Genomic DNA, 20,135 nt, shown 5'->3' with positions numbered 1-20,135 from the left:
TTATTTCTTCGTTATGATAGTAGAGAACAAATTATTTCTTCGTAGGAACTATGCCAAATTGACACAAGGGGCAGAAAATGGTTAAATACTTACTTTTGACGATTAATTAAAATGTTTCATCGGAGCCTGAAGAAGGAGTACCTTAAAAGCTACGTAGATAAAAATTGCTAAATAAAATAAAGACCCCTAAACATACTCAGTTTTATCGTGGTCGAAAAGGCCTGCTATCCAAGTGTTAATGAACGCTCTGTTAATTGGTATTTAGAAGATTATTAGATATAATACACTCGTTAGAAAACCGAATAACTAGACTGTGAATTTTATTGTTTTATAACAAAAATACGTTGATGCAATTTGAAGCTGTAAACAGATGGAAAGTGTTCAAGAATGTCAATGTATCGGTACTGAATCTATTCGCTTATTACAAGCATACAAAAAAGGAAGAAATATCTGTTTGATTTCTATCTCTTGCGATTGACATCAACAATTATAAGTAATTTACAATTATAAGTATTATAAGTAATTAATCAATAAATAGGCTTGAACAGATCGATCATGATAGATCGAACATCGACATGACTTTTAGATTGACTCAGGTCTTCGAATAAAATAGCAGAACGTAAAATTCTCAGTTTTGCTACGTATAATAAAATATAATTGCTATACCGATGCAGCGTAAAGCGTTCTCCATTCAGAGCTTCTTCCTGAATAGGAAGAACCAACGGCAACGATGCACTCATTGTTGAAAGTCGGCTCTTTGAAAGCTAATGTTTGAAACACTACTACGTGCGGGCTGAAGATAACAGTAAAGCGTAATTAAGGAGAACTAATAGCATCCAGAGCAGCGAAAAGTTAATGAATGCGACCGCCTATACCATTTGAAATTTAAATTCCATCGATACGATCTCCGTCGAAAGTGAAGAAAGAAGAGTTAGCGCTATTGGTCAAACAATACGACATGGTGTTTGATATAATTGCCGGACACGAAGCTGCAGGCATGACCAATTACGTGACTTGGCATAGTGTGCAATCGAACATAGAGCCGTACTCTCGAACCCTCCGAGCTATGGTTGTTAATGGTTAATTCTAATGGTCCTTTCAAAATCGTAGATCGACAGTGAGAATTTCTGGATAAGAAACTGTTCTACAAGTCATTTCGTTCACAATTCGACGAATTATTTGGATTCATCTAATGGAATAATTTCATTAGAAATTGTTATTTAATAGAGAATGATCAGGTTTCTTTTACATAGAGCTCGGTTATCAAAAAGTCTAAGTGTTAAGCAAAGGCTCGTTTACTTTGCTATCATCTCTGAACTGATTGGAACTTGTCCACTAACTGCTAAATATCGATATTAAATAAATTGAATTTCACTTCGACTTCATACTTGGATTGTTAGGCCAGTAACGTACGAACAACCAAATATTTTTAGCAGATTTGAACATTAATTTTTATTAGAATGTACGAGATAAATACAATTTTGGCTGGGATCTACGTGTTGCAAAGCTGCAAACTTGATTGCTATGATAAATTTTGTATTTTGTATTTTGTAGTTGTTATACTTTCTAATTCTTATATTACTAAATAATTCGATCTAATTGGCTGTGAAATGAGCAACGCGTTGAAGCAAACGTGTTAAAAGAAATGAATAATATGTATACTTAATAGAAATGTAGTTCCAAGTCTGCACCATAAAACTGGCATGATATTCCAGTGCACGTGGTTAATTAATCACCATGTTAATTAATCTGATCTGTTTTACTGTTATATTATTTAAAAATTTCGTTCTGATGCTACGTGATTTGTATCAGTAATGATACAAAACGAGTTAAAAGAAATTAACGAGTAAAAAAGATATTAATTCTTTTATCGAGTTAAAAGAAATTAATATCCACATTTATTAGAAAAAAAAAACTTGACAGAATGTGGTATGAATATTCAATCTCGAAAATTTATATCAACTTCAAATATTCCAACAAAATTATAGTTTATCAAATATCACATAGAATTGAATTTTTTTTGTAATGCTATATTATACAGTAGAGACTCCTTTATCCGAACATTTATTTTTACAATATTCTGGTATCCAAACGTCCCATATTATCTAATCGTTGTATTATTTAGATACATTATCGCGTAGTAGAGGACTTGAATGAAATTTTTAGATAACAGAAATGTTTTGGTATCAGAATATTACAAAAATAAACTTTCGGATAAGAGAATTTCTACTGTACATCATTTCCCGTAGATTTTGACACGCTGATTTCAAAACCGGTCGCATTTATCTAACGCTCCAGGATTGTGAAAATAAAATCGATTTAAATAAACGAACTAACGAGAGAGATCGTAATTTTTGTGGGGAAGTTGTGTGGAATCTAGTGTTAAAAACGTATAGAAAAAGGAAAGTTTTCTACATAAATTGATACCCCTCCCCGAATCTCACATGTCGATAAAGTAAACGTAATAAAAAAAAAATATGTATCATCAATTTATTATTATATTATTATTATATTATATATTATTATATATATTTTATTATATTATATATTATTATATATATTTTATTATATTATACATTATTATATATATTTTATTATATTATATATTATTATATATATTTTATTATATTATATATTATTATATATATTATATTATTATATTTTATTATATTATTATTGCCTTTTCCTTTTCCATACGTCTTCAATGCGGGATCACGGAAATTGGAAACAGGCGCGGAAGCGGGTGCATCAACCCTATCGTCTCCTGCCAGTCGAAAAATCGGGAAAGTGTGAAAAAAAAAAAAGGTTAATTGAGTAGGTAATCTCGAGCAGTAATCTCTCTCGTTAGAGCGAATCATAGGGTTAATTTATCTATGTATTTCATCCTGCGTGTCCTGCTCGTTCGAGCTGACTTTAATCGTTCAGCGGCGATCTATTATGAGAGCACCTAGCAATCGACTATCTGATTAGTCGGTGCTCGCGGTGTACGCCTCCCATCCGGAGTCCTCGAGACCGTTCCTCTTTACTCGCTCGTAGTATTCCAGCGTAACACTTATTGTTCGGTAGTTACGACGTCGTCTGGTACGCGCTGGCAACATCCGGTCGCGTAAGTTGCACGTACGGCGACGTAGTAAGCGTGTAGCGATCGCAAACGAGAGAAGAGAAACAGAGAATGAGTGAGTGAAAGAGAGAAAGAGAGAGAGAGAGAGAGAGAGAGAGAGAGAGAGAGAGAACCCCGCGGGTTTCGTGCACGAAGGACATTCCCACTCCTACACGGGCCGTTTCTTTCTCCCGGACCGTTGAAATTATCCGGCGGAAGTAGCCCTTACTTTCCCTATACACGCTCCAAGAATTTCTCAGCGAAACGAGGGAAGACGTAAGCTCGTTCGATCACGGCACGGGAACCGGCGTTTCTCGATCTGATTGTCAGGCAACAGCGAATCTTGGACCCTTTTGCCTGTGGAGGGTCGCCGATTCGCCGGCGAAATTTGTACCGTGCTGCTTCTGAACGAGGTGGATGATTCTTCAAGCAATAACTTCGCGAGATAACGAAGCTTTAAGTTCGTTCTCAGTGGCATAGCAGAGTTCTGAGTTCAGTATGAATGGCCGTTAAAAAGATCGAAGTTCTTTCTAAATGCCTTCGCAAAGTTTTAAGCTCATTCTGTATGACATGGCGAAGCTTCGAGTTCATTCTGAATGAGACTGCGAAGCTGTATGTTCGTTCCGAATGGAGCAACGAAGTTAATTTTAAGTTGCGTGGCACAGTTTTGGGTTCAATTTGAATGAAATTGCAATGAATTGTTCTGGATGATATGACAAAGATTGAAAATGATCAAACTGAAAATGATCGATATTGAAGCTAATGTTTAAATTAATTGTCTGCCTTGGATCACTACGTATAATTATTGCTAAATAATACAGAATAATAGAGAATTCAAGTAATTTAACGCTTCGACGATCGACCGAACGACCCCAAAACTCGATAAAGTCGGAATAATTTATTGTAGAAAATAACGAAAGTTAATAATATTACGTTAGCAGCTGTAATCTTAACGAACACCGAGTAAAACTTAGTGAAACCTTAGGTGAATTACAAATTTTCCCTCCTTAGTGTCGCGTGACACGAAGAATGCGGCGAGATGGTATGAAATAGGTACTGGTTTCTATTGACTGGCTATTTAACGATGTCTAGCAGCTTCAAACGTGACGAGGATGCAAATGAGACGTTGACAAGGGAAAGCTAATAATTATTTCGATACTCAATTTTATAGACACGGGGGAGGATAAATGGATGTTTTAAATATATTCTTAATCCCTTTTTACTGTCTTGCTTTTAGTACCGTGCTGTGCCATTATTTTTAATAATTTTTGTGTCTAACACTTCGATAAAAAAACGATCGACTGATCATAAAATTGATGAAGAAATCATTGCGTTGACCTTCCTCAACGAAGGAACGAAATTCGTTTTCTGTGGTCTCGCATACAGTAGAGACACCTCTAGGAATTTATTCTCGTTCTACAGTCTTCCCCGACGCCATTTTTATCAGGGATTAACAAGTTTTTCGGAACGGCGAAGCTAAGATTACTTGATAACCGAAAACGGTGGTCGAGTAAATAATTGATTGTTATCAAAGAATCGAACATTTTAACAGCAAAAAAATGAGGTAGAACGGTTTGGTGGCGAGCAGGATCGAATTAAAGCGAGTAGGTTCATAATTCTTCGAACTTGCTCGACTCATGGGCGCGTATAAATGGCACCCTATGCCACGTTGTTAAAAGCTCAACGTGGCCACCATCTTTCCAAGGGAAACAGGCCCTGCAAGCCGTTACGGTAACGAACACAATCGAATAAGATCGTGTTTAATTACTCCGGCTAATACAAAAACAAATTTCAAGTTTTGTAATTAATTGCTGTAACAACATCAAGCTTTTATTGTTTATATTTTCTCATTTGAAGTTGAACCAAGCATTCTTTTGTAATTGTCCGATATATCAGAAATAATAGTAATCTACCGCTAGCAATTTTTAAAAAATAGAAATTTAATGAGCTTCGGTAAAGGACAAAGATTGTTAATGTTTTTGGACTCTACGAAAGATCGATATAGTTTAACAGAACCCGTTAAAGAAAACCATTGTTAAATAGTTCATAGAAATTCGCATCCTTAACTTAGTAAGTTAAGAATTGCACAATTTATGCTATTATAATGTACCTTCCGTATCGTCTCGCTTTAACAACGTCTTACGGTCGCGTTTCTATCCCTACCATCTCGTAATTTAACTACTCGCGACTTAGCTGCTCGCTGTCTTATCACATTCCTACTACTTTATATTAAGAATACATATATTCAAACATATATTTTGATTACTCTCTCAATCAACTAATTTTGCTAAAAAACAATAATTACTACCCTACATGATTTCTGGAACTATTTTCATCTCAGAAACTATTCTGAATCACGAGCCTGTCAATCTCTACGGCATCTGCTAGCTAAACTGCAGGAGAATCTCAATATTAACGAAATTAATACTAGTTACGACAAACTTGCAAAAAGAAAAATACATCCTCACCCTAAATATTACGGAGTACTCTACAAAACACCGATCGCGCTTGCAAGACAGAAGACAAGATATTATAAAATTGACGAGAATTCAGTGAAGCATATTAATCGCGATCCTCTAGAAAAATCATATCCGGTTTAAAGATCCAGCCGGACCGTGCGAGAGAAGTTGGAACCGCCAGCAACCACCTTGGTCGGCCTCTGAGGCGGCGAGAGAGACTGCGGAGGTGACGATCACGACGACGACGACGACCCTGCGCTCGCTAGACGGTTCGGGGTTCTCGTTACACGATGCGAATCTAGCACTGGCGCCCCAATCATCGTCGTCGAGGCGGTGGGGGCAAGCCCGGATCACGTGGCACGCTGGCGCCCCGGTGGTAGGGATCGATCGTGTGCCACGTGACTGGCTGGCGCCGAGTGGTGGGGACGCACCTACTCCTCTTCGGGAGGGCCGATGTGGAAATGCAAGAGCAGCCGTATTCTGACCTGGTAAGTCGCCAGTGTCGGATCGTAAGAAGGGGAGTGAGGGTAGGCTCTGCATCGACGTTGGACATTTAAATCCGGTCGCAGCCAACACTTTCCTCGAGACAACGAAGGGAAAAACGGTTTCCTTCGCTCGACCCGGGGGACCTACCGCGAATACACACGCGCCATTCGTGGACTCGATAAGTTCGCGAGCCAAGGCGACACACGACGCAACAGGCCGAATTTACGCTTATTTATTCGAATCCTACGTACGACTCTCTCCTCGACGAGTTTCTTATTTATTAGCTAGGCTACGCACGACGTTATATTCGTGGTGGTACGTACGACAGCATCGTGAACGGTAAGCAGCAGCAGCAGCAGCAGCTTTGTCGAAGGTTAATCGAGTTCGTGGAAAAACGCAGGAGACTCCAGGAAATTTTGGGGACTCTACGTACACGGCCGTGGGACCACGGGAGAGACGAACGGAGACCGACAGTGTGTTGTGCATGAAAGGAAACAGAACATCATCATCGTAACCGTCGTGGAAGTTCTTTTTTGTTTTTCTTTTTCTTTTTGTTTCTTTTTTTTTTTTACACACCTTACCGACGCGGCGACCAGCCAGACCACCTCGCGTATTCTCTCCGGTGTCTCGTGTCGTACATAATATTGTTTTCGCGTAGACGGCCTCTAGGTGAGTGATACACGGGGAGTCATTGCCCGAGACCAAGGTCCTGTACGTGTCTATCGTATACATAGACACGCGAGAGTCCTAACCGTGCACGTGTGCGTATTTAACACGGGGGAAAATTCGCCGGTGTACGTATATACCAGAGTATATTTTTGTGTGAAGTGTGTTTTTGAGTGTCCCCGGCCGGCGAGAGAGAGAGAAGGAGAGAGAGTAAGAGCGTCTTTCCCCGTGCGGATCTCTGTGTGAACTCTCTTTCCACCGTATCTTTACGATCGATTCGTGCATGCTCTGTCTGGTCGCGCCGGCGAAAAACAGTTTGGCAACGTGGCACGTGAATAAAGTGAGACCGCGGCTACGACGTAGACGTCGACGACGACGGTGCTCGAGGGACGGGACACCGCGCTGACAATCAACGGAAGAGGCCGATCTTCTTTGATACAACGCCGGAATCTTCGATCTCTCGCGAGTGTTACGGATCGAGTCTCTTTCTCTCTCGTGGCTGAAACGAGTGAGGGAAAAGGAGAGAGAGAGATAGAGAGAGAGAGAGAGGAGCCTAGAGAGGGACGAGGACTGACAGACAGAGAGGCTGTGCCGCAGCCGCCTGTGTGCTCGAGAGGTTAGGAACGCAACGAGAACATGGATTTGCTGTGTTGCGAGACCACCGAGACAGAATGCAGAGCCTACGCTGATCCCGCTCTACTGTGTGATGACCGTGTGCTGCAGAACCTGCTGAAAACCGAGGAGAGATACGCTCCAAGCAGTTCTTACTTCGAGTGTGTGCAGAGGGACATCTCGCCGGTCATGCGCAAAATCGTCGCCGAGTGGATGTTAGAGGTGAGCAACCGTTTCCGGTCCACGTGTCGCCCTTGAATTTCCAAAAATTTCACTACTTACCGACCCCCGTCGACGCCCACGCCGTTCCAAGAACGTTCCCCGAATTATTCGGCAGGTGGCCCGCCGAAAGTCACCGCCGATCTGTCCCCGGCTGACCGCTAGATTTCGCTCCGAATTTTCAGCCACGACGCGAGCTTTTCTCTAGGAACGGTTACGCCGATCGTTACTCACGCTGGTACTCTCGTCGTCTCTTTCGTTACCTTCGCTTGATACCGAATTGACAAGTCCCCGTTGACAAATTCTATCCTCGAATTAGGCTCGATGTTCATTCTACTTTATCTCACGTCAGGTATTCGTTGCGAATTTAAACGTAACTTTCGCTTGTCCCTTAGTATTGGATGAGAAATAATGATTGGTCAGTTTCTGATTCATTATCTGGTATATCATTTTTTCGAGGATCTATGGTTATTTCTATGATCCATAGGCGGAGCTATTTTTCTTTTGCAACGGCTATCCCGCTTAGAACATTTTACTAATTACAGTGTATACTTTGAATAAACAAAAAATTGAGAATTACATACCGGAAATGGTCACCGATTCCGTGAAAAGCATGTTACGAATGTCAAAGTTCCTAAGTTCTTGCATAAACTACAAAATATCGTTTGCCCGAAACAACGGCACCGTGTTAAAGGTGCTCTAAAAATACACATTCCGAATTACGTTTATCGCAAAATTGGTTACCCAAGTGGGATACGATGACTCGCGCAGGAATCTAATTTAATTTGCAACGTGTCCCGAGCGTAGCTTTGGGGTTAAGGTACCCTCGAAGCGCTAATTACCGGTTAACGGTTACATAATCGTACGCGAGGACCGCCTACGTGCAATTATTTGCATCGAACGAGAGACTCCGGCGGCTATAACGTATCGTTTTCGTGATATGCCGGAGGTCTGGGGAGAAAGAGGAAGGAGAGATAGAAACCAGTCCGAAGGGTGGATCGGCGTTGGCAAGTGTCACAATGGGGTATATATACGTACGTAGGATTTTTCTTCGATCTTTTGGACCGCCCACGGGGGACCATGGGGCACACGGTTCTCGCGGGCCGCATAGACGAAACGTATAATTCCGTGGCGCGATCGTTACCCGACGACACAATTGTAGCCAGGAGTGCCGATACCGAACAGGTTTGAACGAGGCCCAACGGTCGTTTTGCGGGACGTCGCGTCGCGTCGGCGGCGGCGCGCGTTTAAAGTTGCACGCAACCGCCGCCGGCGAACGTTACGATTATTTTCGGACGTGGAGAGCGGCGGGACGTCACGGGGCGTCGAGACGCGCGCGTCTCTCACACACATACGCGCACACACTCTTTCTCCCTCTCTTTCTCTCTCCTGCTCGTTGGAGTCCCTTTAAAATTTAAAAAACATAGCCGGTCGTTGCGTAGGTACGCGTTTCGCAGGCCACGCGTGCCTCTCTTCGTCCGTTTCCCAGCCATTGACGAGGCGAATCGTGTCAGTACGATAAGCCGCCGTTGTTACGTCACACTGTGCCGCGCAGAGAACGGGTCTCCACGCCCGAAATATTAATTATGAGCTAATTAATATTCTATCGGCCGTGCTCGGAATGCAAGCCACGACTTTCGACCCGAACCTTGCGCCGTTTTTAGGAAGCGGCGTCACGCGATGCTTCCTCAAGCTTCTGCCTAATTTGGTGTAGCCTTTTTTCTGGAACTTTTATTCGCGTATTCATTTTTTATATAAATTTGCTCGTTATGAAAAAATTGTCTGCGTCGTTGCGAGAAGCTGGAATCGAATAGACGTTCAGTTCTTCTGTTAGCAATTTTGTATTTCATTTGGTTTGGCTATCGTAGATGTGCGAAACACGCAGTTCAATTATTGGTATAAAATTGAATTATTGGAATTATTAGAATTACAAGTGGCACATACAATGAACAGAATGATACATGCAAAATACTGTGTCGAACCATAACTTTATAATGTAAAGCAAAGTTTGAAAAAAGATAGTCTTTATCGTATACAGTATTACATCATTGATAAGAAATATCGGTATGTTAGAAATAATATATAAAAATTGTATAGTAGATGATGTTTTCCCCAAAGGAAGGTTCCAGAGTAATTGCCGAGAGGTCAATCACGGTCCTCTCACCAAAAGGCATCGCCTTCTCCAGTCCTTGGCTAGATCCTCGAGGAATAAATTTCCCATTCTTGAGCAATGCGACGTCGGGTCGTTTGCCTTCTTCAAACATACTCTCTTTTTTTCTTTTTTATAAATAAATAACCTTCGACACTGGACAGCCGGAAGACCCAACGAGGTCGCTAACCATCACCTGTCGCCAGGTCTCATTCGTCCTTTAAATCTCGCGCGTAATGTCCATCGCAGATTTTCATTTTGCAAATGTTAAAATTAGTTTCGAGTCGAAAAATAATGATATTAGTATGTTCAAGAAATTTTTAGCGACTTTGTCTCGTAGCCGAAACACAGTAACGTTCGAACATGAATGAACGGCTTTATCACGAGTGGCTATCTTTTATTCATGTAACGACACACTGATTTTTGATACTATTAAACAGGGGGAGGGAACGAGTTCATCTGCGCACGATCTTATATTACCAAAGTCGTATACGCTGCTTCATGAACGACGTTTCTCAGGCGAGCCTTGTATGTGTGGATCGCATACGACACGTTGAATGTGTTGAAAAACGAAACCGGCCGACCTTTATTTTGCTTTTGTATATGCTTGCTAGGCGTTCGACGGATACGCCGTGGAAATATTTATTGCATCACACGGATCTGCTTATTGTTGGGGGTCACAACTCATTTTTGCCTACACACGTAACGTAATTTAATTACTCAACACTTACTCAAGTAATCGGTTAGCTGTGAATGTTCTTCTTTTGCGAGACATTTTTTAAGGGAATTGTCAGGTACGGGAATTATATGATAAATAATTAATAAAAATATATTTCTTTTAGAAATGTTCGTCATTCGTAGATATGATAATAATCCAAAATTCTTTTGTTATGTTATATATATATATATATATAAAACATATATATATATATATATATATATATATAAAACATATATATATATATATATATATATATATTTATATGAGCCGTTTATTTTGAAAGTGGCATAAGTCACTTTACCGTAATGAAAAGTGGTGATTTTTTAATGTTTATACGAAATTATTTATACCGAGGAAAATATCAGTATCCTGAGATAACAAATACAAGTAAATCTTCTCGAAAGTTAGCATCCATATTTTGAAACGTGTTAAAACGCAAACCCTTAAATATATCGACTTAAAAACAAAGTGACTTATGCCACTGTCAAAAAAAAATAAACGGCTCATATATTAGATTAATTATTATCCTAGAAAATAATGTGCTTGCTCACTGCAAATTGTTGTGTTTTCAACAATCGTTGACTTCGAGGGTTCGCGATATCAGTCTGTCGTTTAAGAAATATAACTTCCTCACGAAAATAGACATTAACTTCATCTTCAATTGAAGATTCGAATGGAATCTCATTCTTGCAACAACAAAATTCTGGTTTAGTTTGGGTTCTTCGTAATTGGCCATAAAAATGCAAATTCCCTGAACATCCGCAGTCTACTCATTAGGGAATTCAACATGGCCACCCTGAAGTTGAATGACTTATTCAAATGACCGTATTAGTTTCTTTCGTGAACGTTATAAAGTACAAAAGCTGTCTATAATTAGTCCGTCTATAATTATACTAGTAATATCACTAGTCCGCGGATCTCGGACTGTTTAAAACGAAATTGAGCGGAACACGAAACAGCGAAAAAGCCCACGTACGTCGAAATGCGAATGAGAAACCAGTTTCCATCGCGAACTTTATTACGAGTAAAAATGGGTTAAAAGACTTTGGGGATGCCGTTGCTTCATAAATGCGAAAAGGTGGTATTTATTGAAACCTCTCGTCATTTTTATTAGAATGTGTGCTCGGATCGTAACATTTGCCGAGTCATTGTCTACGAAAGAGCCTTTATAATTTAAGCAACTGTAAAACGAGAAATGTGAAAACAGTCGTATTGACCAACATGGTAATATTAAAACGGGAAACAAGTTTTCGTTCTTTTTATTTTACTCGAGTTTGTTGCAATTCAGATGGAAAGTTCGTCTTTTGCAGGAAGTTTATTCTATCGTTATCTTGCATTCGTCGTCACTTCAATTGCCACACGCGACTCGCATGTTTTGCGGATCCTAATACAATTATTACGAGGATGTAATAATAGATTAGCGTACAAATTAATTTTCACGTCTCTATGCAAATAACCTATATACTTAAATAGCCTACGGGTGACGTGGCGGTCAAACTGTTACGCTTGCAGAATGATTCACTTTCTTCGAGGAACGAAGATGTTTTACATGCAAATCGGAAGTGTGAATCGTCGAAACGCAGTCGATATTTTCGATACCGCGTTTCCGGCGCGAAGTATCTAATCCATTTGAATTTTGATTTACGTCAGACACCGTCGTCCTCCGGCGGTCGGTGTCGAACTCGGGATTCCTCGCGTTCGGATCGAATTCCGCGATTCGACCGTTCATTTTTCCCGTCAACGTGACCACCGCGAGGACGGGCCCCGCTGACAATGTAGTCCGGCGAGAATGTTTAAATGCCTGTCCCGATGCGTGCCTCTCGATCGAAATACGCGTGGTCCGCGCGCGCGCGCGCGCTGCCGCTTGCTTCGGCGACAAAGTATCTATTCTTTTTCTTTTCCTTCTTCGTCCGTTGGCCAACGCGCGTAACGGTTATTTTTTTTGTTTCCACCACATTCTGGCCACCTAGATTGTTTTCGGTCTCTCATGCCCCACCGAATAGGAATAACCGATACCGATTCTCGTTCTTCATTCTTTACGCCCCTTCGACGGAATAATCCTCGTATGTTTCGAGCATTTTGTTTTTCTCTTTTTTATAAATTATATGTTTACATATATTGTTCGCTAATAATCGTCGTATGTTTGTATAATATTTTGTGTATAAAAATATATAGTATAATTTATATATATATATATATATATATAAATATATTTTATATACATATATATATTATACGAACACAAAACTACACTATATATATATATATAGTTTTTTATTTTTAGTTTTATTTTATAAATTATATATTTACATATATTGTTCGCTAATAATCGTCGTATGTTCGTATAATATTTTGTGTATACAAATATATAGTATAATTTATATATATATATATATTATACGAACACAAAATTATACTATATATATATAGTTTTTTATTTTTAGTTTTTTTTTATAAATTATATATTTACATATATTGTTCGCTAATAATCGTCGTATGTTCGTATAATATTTTGTGTATAATAATATGTAGTATAATTTATATATATAAATATATTTTATGTATATATATATAGTATACTATATAGTATATATAGTATACTATATATATAGTATAATTTTGTGTTCGTATAATATTTTCGGAGAAAATGTGAACAATGAGTTACAACGTCGGTCGCTCTGGTGTTCGCTTTAAGCAAAGTGTGACGTCATTCGATATTTTATCTATTGTCGTTCTTTCTAAGAAACATGCGATATGTACATTCGCAAAATACAAGTATGTACATGGTACATATGTATCATATTGCGATTACAATTGAGCAATGGAAATTGTTCAGTCGACTTTCAGCGAAATATCAGAACATTTTAACGAATGCAATTGCATAATTTTGCTTGCAGTGTAAGCACGAATTGATTGAATCGTAATTTGCATATGATCACAAAGAAGAAACAAGATTGTTTTGTCTTTGCTCGTGGAGAAACGAAATGATCGAATAAAATTCATAAAAATCGCTCGAATTCAATATTACACGTATGTTGTTACAATATAGCGCATACTATTACTATTCCGTTGATTTTCATTGTTTAAAGCAGTAGATTACGCTAATCGCGGATACGTGACTCCGTCCAGGCACGCGTTAATTAGCAACGTCGATTTGCATAGTATGTGGAATAGGAAAAGTCTCGTTCGTATTATAATTTTCGTTCACGGTCGAAAGACGGTTCGATCGAAAAAAAAAACAAAAAGATCGATCGCTCGAAGGCGAACAGCTCTCGTGATGCCTGAGTCACACGCTTTCTAATGATGTAATTCGCGTTAAATTAGAAATCCTTGCTCGGGATCGCCGCGTCCCCCAAACCGTGAATTAACATTACGCGTTTCGTCATCGAATAACACTCACGAGATATTTAAACGCGAGGTTGCATAGGTCATTTAATAAATATTGATAAGAATTAGAAAACTAGAAGGGACATATCTAATCTGCTCGGTGATAAGCACGAACACCTTATCTTATGTAATACCGTCGTACCAAATTTCGGTTGTGTTACATAATTAATTCTACTTGATTCTATTGGCAACTCGCGGGAGTTCCAGGTGATCGATGATTTCGTGCATAGTACTTCGCGCAATCGATTGTTAAAAAACCGATTCATTCACTATCTCATTGCCACCACGAGCTGTGCCGATCGTATCGGGAACTCGAAATTTGGTATCGTCATGTGGTATTTCACTTTCTATCACTAGCAATAACGATAACACATCGATTATCGTCGCGAGATAAACGATATACATACACAATACAGAAATCTATATTTCGGTGATAAAGTTGAACGATTTAAATCAAGCAATTCCAAGATCGCTCACTATCGTCGATCGAAACGTGTTTAACAAAGCAATACATTTCGAAGAATATTGGAAATTGGATATACTTTCGTTGCGATGATACTTATTATTTTTATAATTTTAGAAAAATATTTAGAAACATCTATTTACAATATGTAAATAGGGATCATTTATTGAAATAGTATTTTTCGTAAGTTGCCTTCGAAATAATCATTTAAAATAGTATCTTGCGTAGGTTGCCTTAAAATGATTGTTTAAAATATTTTTCTTAAACTAACAATATATTTCCATTCATGCAAAAGTAGATAAATGAATCCGCCACTACAATCAGTTCAATGATTCTTCATTAACCCCCTCAGCGCCGGAGCTATGCAAAGTAAAACTAGTTATGTGCAAATAATGTATTGCATATAGTAATCAATAATACCTTATAACTTTTTATTGATGTATTTATATGATATAATTATAACGATAACTTAATATTATAAAATTAATGTCATAATATCAATGTTCTTGGCGTTATTTTCGTATTAATTGTCGCAAAATAAAAATTCCTATATCAATAGCAAACAATTAGTAATCAACTAAAAATTGCAAAAATAAATTTTGAAGATATTCAAAAAGGAAAGTGATTTTCATCTAACTTATACAGTGTGGTGTATATAATTATACACACACACACACACACACTGATATTACTGATATCTAAATGAAAACTTAACAATCTATCATATTTTTATATTTCTATTTTTAATCGTTTTTAATGTAGACTTATATAAATATGGCGTTTTGTCAAGGTTTCGTTTAACTATCACTAAAGATATAAAATTTACTTTGAGTCTATAATTATTCACACCATTCTGTTCCTTACAATTAATTTCATTTAATACAATAAAAGGTGCAATTAATTTTTATCTTGCATAAACATCCGCGATTTAGTGATCATAATGAGTAGATAATAGCACCTTCGATCCCGAATTTTCGTAACGCTTTCATTACGTGAAATCCACATTCTAGTCATCGATCGTCCCTCGATCGTCAGATTCTAGTCACCGTTCGCGCCTCGATCGTCAGATTCTAGTCACCGATCGTGCCTCGATCGTCAGATTCTAGTCACCGTCACGCCGTCCTGCCAAATGGCTCCGAATAATTGAATCCCCGAGTCCTTCAGTCAGCCATGAAGTCAATTCGTGTGCAGAGAATAGAACGTTCCCTCGAAGTTCCTCGAACAGCGTTCCCCTACCATCTCCCTAGGGCAAGCTCGTGCGATTAGAGGTTCAAGGCCCGACATATTCGACTGTCTATTGACTTTTTGCACGATTAATTGCACCGATCAAGAGCTTGTAAAGACGACCTCGAGGATTTGCCTGTGGATCCATGCTCTCAGCGAGCTCTGCCATCTCGAAGACGACCGTCTTTCAGACGATCGAGCTCCCCGAAACTCGATTGATAGTCTCCTAGCCGATATAGTTATAATATTGTGCTGAAGAGAAGGTAGCATTTTTTACAATCATACGTTATTAACGTATCTCAGTAAATAAAGCTTTTACCGAGTTTCGAATGTTGCAAAAGTGTTCAAACAACCGACTCTCTTTCATTAACTAAAATAGCCTTCGACATAATCGAGCAGTTAAAGAAAGTATTTTTCCACCACGGAACAGGGCTACCTGCTTATTCGAATAAATTATTCGCATATTCTTTATTATACAGAGATTGCAAAATTATGCAAATGATGCGAATATATAAACAGTGACAATACTTATAGAACTATAAAATTGCATCAATGATCAGTATACCCGAAAGTGAACTTGCCGATGCAACGTTTGAAAAGAGGAATATTCGAATTAATTCTTATTCGAATATTTATTCGATAGCGTCGAATAAAATTTGATTCGTCAGTCTTCATCTCTTTATTCGTCGTCCGAACGAAATCTTGCCTTGGCTCTGTTTCAAAGTGACACAATGTCGAAGTGGCATCGAGCCACGTGTAACAAATTTCGAAGCCGATGGGAGATGCGAACGATAGAAATTGCGTGGACTACTTTCGACGGAGACTCTTTATGGCATCGTGGAATAACAGATTAGGAGCATCGATTTAGATTTGTCGAACTCCGGGACTATTATTGGCTGACCCCCGCGTGGCAAACACGATCATAGGCACGTTCTTTGCGTTCCCTCGGTCGGATCTGGCTTGCCGAAGGACGGATTAAAGTTTATCGAGACAGATAACAATGCGGAGAACCGCTATCTAGGCCCCCCTGAACCGTACGAACGTTCGGCGATCGGTAAACAGTTGTTTGAAGTTGTCTCGCTGAAACTCGATAGAGTTTCAAACATTGTGTCCTCGAGACTCTGTATGGTTTATCGATAACTTCTGTTCTATGGATGATAACAATAATCTGCGCCGTGAATTTCGTAGGGTAATTTACGACTTGTTAGGGGAGGTTCGGTAAATTTTTTGACCGACGGTGGTTGCGACGATAGGGGATGGAGGACTCTTGTTGGTTCTGCGAGAGGTAAATTCGATATTTTTGATAATCGTATTTGTTTCGCATTTACGGACGATGGTCGGAGAGCACACAGAATCGCTAAAACTATTTTCTGAATTTATCTTGGGGGTTTGGTGATCTTTTACGATAGACAGCTGTATTTTTCTTTTGCTGCTTCGTAATGAAAATTGTGCCTTTTTAGCTCGAGTAGCTAAAATACTATGTGCAGAATTGTGCGATCGTAAACTTCGATTTCATTCGACTTACTAAGTCTATTAAAGAAGTATAAACAGTTTTTATTTTGAAACATCGAAGGAGTACTTGTCAAGTTATTTTCACATTATCAAAATCGTTAAGAGAAAAGAGATTAATCGCTTGGTTCCTCGCGGTCGATACAAATTTTATATTGCATAAAGATTCACGATCCAGATGTGTATAATTAAAAAGGAAAATTATATACGTGTATCCTTCAATTAATTTTACAAGCGACTTTTATAGCGACACGTTCAATTCAAATAAATCCGATTGATCAAAATGACTGGTTTCTACTTTTATTCATTGTTACGAAACAAGATACGCTAGTCGCGTTTACAGTTCAGTAATTGTAGCGTTTAAAAGCGTCGTTAATATTGTGGAATATAATTTTCCACTTTGATTGTTACCGGCTCTACGTTCGTTAGATTTCTCGAGTAATTTGAGATCGTCGTGGTGTCAACCTTTTTGTGAAACGCTTCTATTCATTACCATCTGGGACGATTCTCTATGCAGTGGCAATTGCGACGCGCGTTCAGCGGTTTCTGCAGGAGTTCGGATTAAGATAACGGTAGATCTAATTACGGAGGGAACACATCTGCGGGACAGGCGACCGCCTAACTGCGGAGAAACACAGCCATAAATCGCCACCCTTAGAGGGTACGGTCAGGGACGACGACGACGCGACGGTGGGTTCTTCGAAACGGCCACCTTGAATTTCCGGAAAATGAATTGATCTCCGAGGTTATATAATAGGTTATGCAACATGCTGGTTATGCAACATTTTTAGATGAGTCAAAATGTTATTTAACAAATATGATTATTTATTTATTTATTTATTTGGTCCCGCGGCTTGGAATTGCACTCGAGTTTGCATTTGTTATTAAATTATTCTGTTCATTTTATTCGTTTTCATTCGTCCCTTCTTTTATTATAATTACCCATCGACTCTATTTGTTTATTGCACATTTTCTTTCCATTATTTGACGTGTCTTTTTGATTTATTCTATATTTTATTTTTTATCGTTTTATTAAAAAAAAAAAATACAATACATATACAATTGTAATATAATTATACGTATATATATATTGTATCAGAATTGTATCAGAAAATTGTATCAGACTTTTTATCGAAGTTTGTATCGGAGTATTTTTTTAAATTATACATATGTGTATAATTAAATATATATATATATATATATCATGTTTGATCCACAAAATACATTTCTACTGAAGATCTGAATCTATTTGAATGTATTTTTGTAAAATTTGTTCACAAGAATGGTAAATTGTAAAAAATATCGGCAGTCTAATTTTTAAAACATGTAATAATGTAGCACTGATCTTGCATAATTATAAATTCGCGATTGATTAAAGAAACACGATCCTCCGTTTCATTTCTAAGTAAATAAGCTTCGGAATATCTAAATCAATACACGTTTAATTATATGATTTCATAAAAGCGTTTTTCGGTCGTTCATTAATGGTTATTATAATTACATTCGACCGTACAAAAGTCCGCCCCGATCGTCGCATTTCATTAGACAGACCGTCTTATCGTGGAAATCGGTAAGATTGTCCGTTTCTGTAGAATCTCTATTCAACGGAGACGTTAAGATCAAGTTCCCGACGAGCGACGCGATTAAATGAAGCTCTGTCTCATTAAGTCGATGCTGGATACCACCGCGATTATAGCACAGTTCATTCCCCATCGATCGGCATTATAATTTCGAGATGAATAATTGATGTTCCACAGCTCTCCGAGCGTATAAATCCCTCGAAATACTGAATAATAAACACAGTATTATGTTTAACACGAGGAGACAGCGAGCCGAACCGAATTATTTCAAGGTATTTTATCGAACCGCAGATTGTTAATTGATATAAATCGCCTTCTTGCTGTTGAATTTTCAATGGACATTACCGATTCGTTGGATACGCTCTAAATGTTTTGTAAAATTTAGCAGAAGAAACCGAATTTAAAAAGATTCAAATATTTTCTTTAACATAAATGTTTTATTTTCTTTGTTCCTCTTTTTATATCCTTCGTAATCTGATGCGCGATTTCATACCGAAAAATCAAAAACTCGTCTGCGGTTAAAGGGTTAACAGCTTTAACAAATCACTAGACAACGGACTTTATGTATTTATGATAAAAATATGTCGGTAAAATTTGAGTCAGTACAGAGATGATATCTCGATAGTCAAATTTCTAAATATTTTCACGTTTGTTGTTGCATAATAATCCGCAGTTTATAAATCACAGAGTTCTTAAATTTATGCGATGTGTTTGCAGTTTAGCATTTTCATCTAGCCATTTTGATTACAGACGCGAGAAATTCATAATCTACCGATAACAAACAAATGAATACTCTGATTTCCATCGAAGTTGTATTGCGTGTTAAACGTGTTTCGGTCGAAATACTTTGCAGCTGGAATTAAGCTGGATTATTATGGCAGCCATAAGTTCTCGATGCACCGACTTCTTCTCGTTAGGCGGAGAACGAAGGTGGAACACGCACCCTCGAAGAACCGGCGTTTAATCGATGATAGGGCGTGGACTATTATTTCGTGAAGTCGCTGGTACTAATTGGTCGTGGTGCGCGCGTCATGAAGCAATTAGGGGAGGGGTGTCGGGAAAGGGTAGAAACTTTGGTCACGGTCAATAAGTCCCCGTACCAACAGAGCCACCGGCCGTTTCGTATGGCTGCTTGTACCGGTCGAAAGCAACCGGTGGGATTTCTGTGGAACCCACAGCGGAAAATTTCGGCCTCCGTTCCGGAAATTGGGGTGCGGCCCTGGCCAGTGCCGCGAACACTTCGGGGACCTTGCCGTTTAGCATCCGGGTCTCGTTCAGATCGAGATTATATGGGTTTATTCGCGGCTAATTGGTTGGCGAAGGGTGAAATGTGTCCTTGGGGGTGAAATTCGGTGTTCCACTGAAAGAGCTGGCATCTATTTAACCCGAGAAAGATAACCTACGTCGCAGAGGCGCCTGCGAAGACTGTTGATTTTTGTTAATTTTTCATAGAGGTCTAGTGATTTAAGTTTAAAATTACTTAAAATATAAAAAAATATAATATAAATGCATTTTATTTTTACAATAATGCCAAACCTTTAAAATGACTAGATTAACTTA

The 20,135-nt window shown here is 38.6% G+C and overlaps 1 protein-coding gene across 1 annotated transcript in view; it reads left to right on the top strand.

Annotated features, from left to right (window-relative positions):
* The first annotated feature begins 6,021 nt into the window (after positions 1-6,021).
* The window catches only part of CycD (cyclin D), an 83,463-nt gene continuing 69,349 nt past the window's right edge, over positions 6,022-20,135 (top strand). The window contains exon 1 of the mRNA XM_033476942.2: positions 6,022-7,545. Within this exon, the coding sequence (XP_033332833.1) occupies positions 7,348-7,545 (198 nt within the window). The 5' untranslated portion in view covers positions 6,022-7,347. The remainder of the gene's footprint in view (positions 7,546-20,135) is intronic.

This window comes from Megalopta genalis, chromosome 13 (assembly GCF_051020955.1).
Source record: "Megalopta genalis isolate 19385.01 chromosome 13, iyMegGena1_principal, whole genome shotgun sequence".
NCBI classification, from domain to species: domain Eukaryota; kingdom Metazoa; phylum Arthropoda; class Insecta; order Hymenoptera; family Halictidae; genus Megalopta; species Megalopta genalis.
Note: the sequence above shows the minus strand (reverse complement) of the source record. Positions and strands in the feature narration are given on the sequence as shown.